Source organism: Propithecus coquereli, unplaced genomic scaffold, assembly GCF_000956105.1.
Source record: "Propithecus coquereli isolate 6110/MARCELLA unplaced genomic scaffold, Pcoq_1.0 Scaffold383, whole genome shotgun sequence".
NCBI classification, from domain to species: Eukaryota; Metazoa; Chordata; class Mammalia; order Primates; family Indriidae; genus Propithecus; species Propithecus coquereli.
In genome coordinates, this window is record NW_012149541.1 from 1,155,672 (window position 1) to 1,159,348 (window position 3,677).

Sequence of the window (3,677 nt, forward strand, 5' to 3'; positions counted from 1 at the left end):
AAAAGGGGCACGAATACCATCACGGATCAATAATATTAATAATTTTAAAATATGAGTTATCTATAGTGGTCTTTTAAAAAGGTAACCTTGAGAATGCTTAAGTTCTAATACTAAGCTAGTCTTACAATTTAGAAAATACATAAATAGCATAACCATTAAGATTTATATACCAATTTTCTGAAATAAGGCAAAATATATTTTCACTGCATATACTTTCCCCAACGTAAAATCTGTGAAAAAATAGCTGTCAGTGAATCAACCCCTAAACCCAGAGGCCATCTGTTTACAAATAAGCAGTGAAAAAGTTTCTGCTAAAACCTATGTATACATGAAGAATTCAGACTTTTCCATGCTCTTCTATATAAGGTTGCAACCAGAGAAAATTAATGGTGTTCCACAGCAAAGGCATAAAAGCAGGATGAGAATCTTGTTTCGCTACTAGAAATCAGAACTGTGGAAACAACTGTATGACTAACAGGGCAGAATCTTTATATTAATAGAATGAAAGCTCTAGAATCTCTAGATTATATCTTATTCTTTTTCAAATGGGAAAAACAGTCCAGGCTTAATCCCAAACAAAACTATCTTACGCTAAAACGACAGAGTTTATTACAGTGCCCCCCCCCATATCAAAGAGAACTCTTAAGAATATAACTTGAATAAGGGTCATGAACTGGTTCAACACACTTAACGGTAGTTTATGAATGACAATGTATGCTGCTACTTTCTAAAAATGAACGTATTAAAGAGGAAATAACCTCCTTGGCATGCTTACAGCTATACAACACATTTGTTTCACTGCTTTCAAGCGCCAGTGCTAGAGGCTCAGAATAAGTCAACGGGAGGAGGATTTGAGTCACAGCAGCAAGCAGGTCTACTGAACAGATAAGAAGACACGCTCAGGAAAATAACAAGCAAATGAAAGGTAAGTATTTAACATATACATACAGAATTAATCTAAAGGTATTTTTTAATCTTCAAGAACTCTGCTACCATAATGTTTCATTTCTATTCAATGTTTTAAAAACCCAAATGAAAAATTTACTAATGCTAAAGGGGAGATTTTTAATATCAGATTTGTAATTTTATGAACAAATGGTTTAATCTTCCTCTTAGCTTCCCTTCCTTCCCAAGAGAACTAGGAAGGTTAAGGAAAAAAAAATTACTAGTTAAAAAAAGAAAGGGTTCAAATTTGATAAATTTAGTGATTAACTTTAGAAAGTATTTGTTGCATAAACATGCTATGAGAGATGAAATTACTAAAAACAACCATTTGGATTCTAGTAATAGCTACTTTTTCTTCTCTCAAACTAAAGAAATTCCAAAATGCTTTATAAAAATGGAATTTATATCAGTACTAAGACAAACCTGATCAGACAAAACAAAGTACATATAAGAATTTCTAGCTGGTAAGTTATCTGGACCTTAATTAGGCTTGTAGTGCTTCTAGGTGGGTGGCTAGTGTGTAACTCAAAGGTCTATGCTGAACTATTTAATGCTTTGGCTTTTCTATTTTTCTGTACGTAAAGGTAAAAAGACATTCAAGGGTAGGGAAACACCTATCTTTTTATTATAACCACTGAAAAAGTTAATGTTTCTTCTGATTCATTAATTGAGGAACATCTGGAACACAATATTTTTGGGGATTTGGCTGCATTGTCACAAATGTACGACAGATCTATTGAGAAGGGAGGGGCTACTAAATTCAAGTGTTTTTATTGATTTTTAGAAATAAATAAAATAATGCAATCTACATATTTTGTATCTGGGAGAACTCTCTGGCATTCAAGTTCAAACATGACTCTATAACTACAGCTAAATAAAAAAAAAGAGAGAGAGACAGAAACTAATAAATAGCTTATTTTTTTCCACAGCTATCAGTTTCTTTCACTGAGTCTTCTGAAATCTAAGCCTCTAGAAAATACTAAATACCTGGAGGTCTTACCTACAAACATGGACAGATGTGTGTCTACTCTCATTTTAGAGAACTGGGATTTTTTTTTTTTAAAGGAAGGAATCGACTTTAGCTTTGAGTGTTTGGCATAGGTACAAAGCCTTATAAAAGAAGATGACCGGCTTAGCTACCGACCATGCTGATGACCACTGTCCGGAACTGGATCGAACTACAGAAAAACAGCGAATGGCTCTCTCTTATAGAATGTCTGAACAAAGCACAGTTCCTGAGCACATTTTGCAGAGGACATTTGATCACTTAATTTCTTCTAACCGTTCTGGATTACAGACAGAATCAATACCAGAGGAAATGAAACAGATTGTTGAGGAAGAGGGAAATAAACTGCACTGGGCAGCTCTTCTGATACTCATGGTGATAATACCCACAATAGGTGGAAACATCCTTGTTATTCTGGCTGTTTCACTGGAGAAAAAGCTGCAGTATGCTACCAATTACTTTCTAATGTCCCTGGCAGTGGCTGATTTGCTGGTTGGATTGTTTGTGATGCCGATTGCCCTCTTGACAATAATGTTTGGTAAGTATTTCACTCTGTTCTGGCCATCAAACCACAGAACTAAGATATACTGTTAGAGAACTGGACACTCATTTAATCTGTATTTTCCCTGAAATAAAAAATGGACTATTTAAAGATATAGCAAGTAAACAGTCCTTCATTTCTCATCATTTTCTACGGCTGAGCATCAGTTTTAAAGAGCAAAAAATAATTTCTTGGAAACAATTTTACTCCCTCCTAAGCCATCTAATTAAAAAGCCATTCAAGTTAGCAATATTTATAGATTCTGCATACATTACCTAAAAACTATAACAAATATACCTACACCTTAACTTTTCCCTATCAACACTTTGGGGACTGTTCTAAAAATTTCTGTTATATCTCTTAATAGTTTGTGTACTTTAAACTTGAACACAATTCCTATATGTGTCATGTTAAGAAAAACTGTTTAGTTGTTGAAGGAAATGGTCTGGCTTAGAGTGTCCCAAGAGACAATCCATCTGTTTGATTTTTTTAAAATTATCTGACCATCTGTGTTCTTGATAGAATCTCTAAGTTAATAAAATAAGTGAATCCAAACCTGAGTTATTATGGTAATAAAAAATGTGGCTTGATATTGAAATCTCAGTTTGTTATAATAGAAAGGATAGCAATATTAAAAGATATTAAGTAGTTTCTGATTTATGCATATCATATCGAGTTATAAAATTTGGGTAAATGCAAATAATCCTGCTGATCAATCAGAAGGGCTCCTAGACCCCTGGAATCAGCATTAGATATTTAACTTATTCAATGCTTGGTGTAAACTGATACTCCATTCATAAATTGCTTAAGAAAAATGATAATTTGTAGCATGCATGGTTTCTTAGGATTAAACTTACTTATATGGTGAGAATAAAAATATTTTAAGCTATAGAAATGAAATTTATTAAACTAGAATGCATATTAGAAGGTGAAGAAAAACTACTAGTCCATCTATTATACCTAGATTTAAAATGTTACATTTTTATAAGTAATAATAGAAAAATATCTAAAATTAAGTACTTGTGAGATCTCTTAAATACAATCAGATGGTAACAGGTTTAAACTTCCCAGTCTAAATCAACATTTACTCAGTCTTTTAAATAAATCAAGAAAATTCTATGGCAGGACAAGCAGCAATGAATAAGGTTCTATTGCTTTAATTAGACTTTCTAATCATAATATTAT

The 3,677-nt window shown here is 32.7% G+C and overlaps 2 protein-coding genes across 2 annotated transcripts in view; one reads left to right on the forward strand and one right to left on the reverse strand.

Annotated features, from left to right (window-relative positions):
• The window catches only part of PSMD1 (proteasome (prosome, macropain) 26S subunit, non-ATPase, 1), a 110,156-nt gene that overhangs the window by 55,529 nt on the left and 50,950 nt on the right, over positions 1–3,677 (reverse strand). The gene's annotated exons all lie outside the window — the stretch shown is intronic.
• The window catches only part of HTR2B (5-hydroxytryptamine (serotonin) receptor 2B, G protein-coupled), a 15,139-nt gene continuing 13,550 nt past the window's right edge, over positions 2,089–3,677 (forward strand). Inside the window, exon 1 of the mRNA XM_012652202.1 lies at positions 2,089–2,489. Within this exon, the coding sequence (XP_012507656.1) occupies positions 2,141–2,489 (349 nt within the window). The 5' untranslated portion in view covers positions 2,089–2,140. The remainder of the gene's footprint in view (positions 2,490–3,677) is intronic.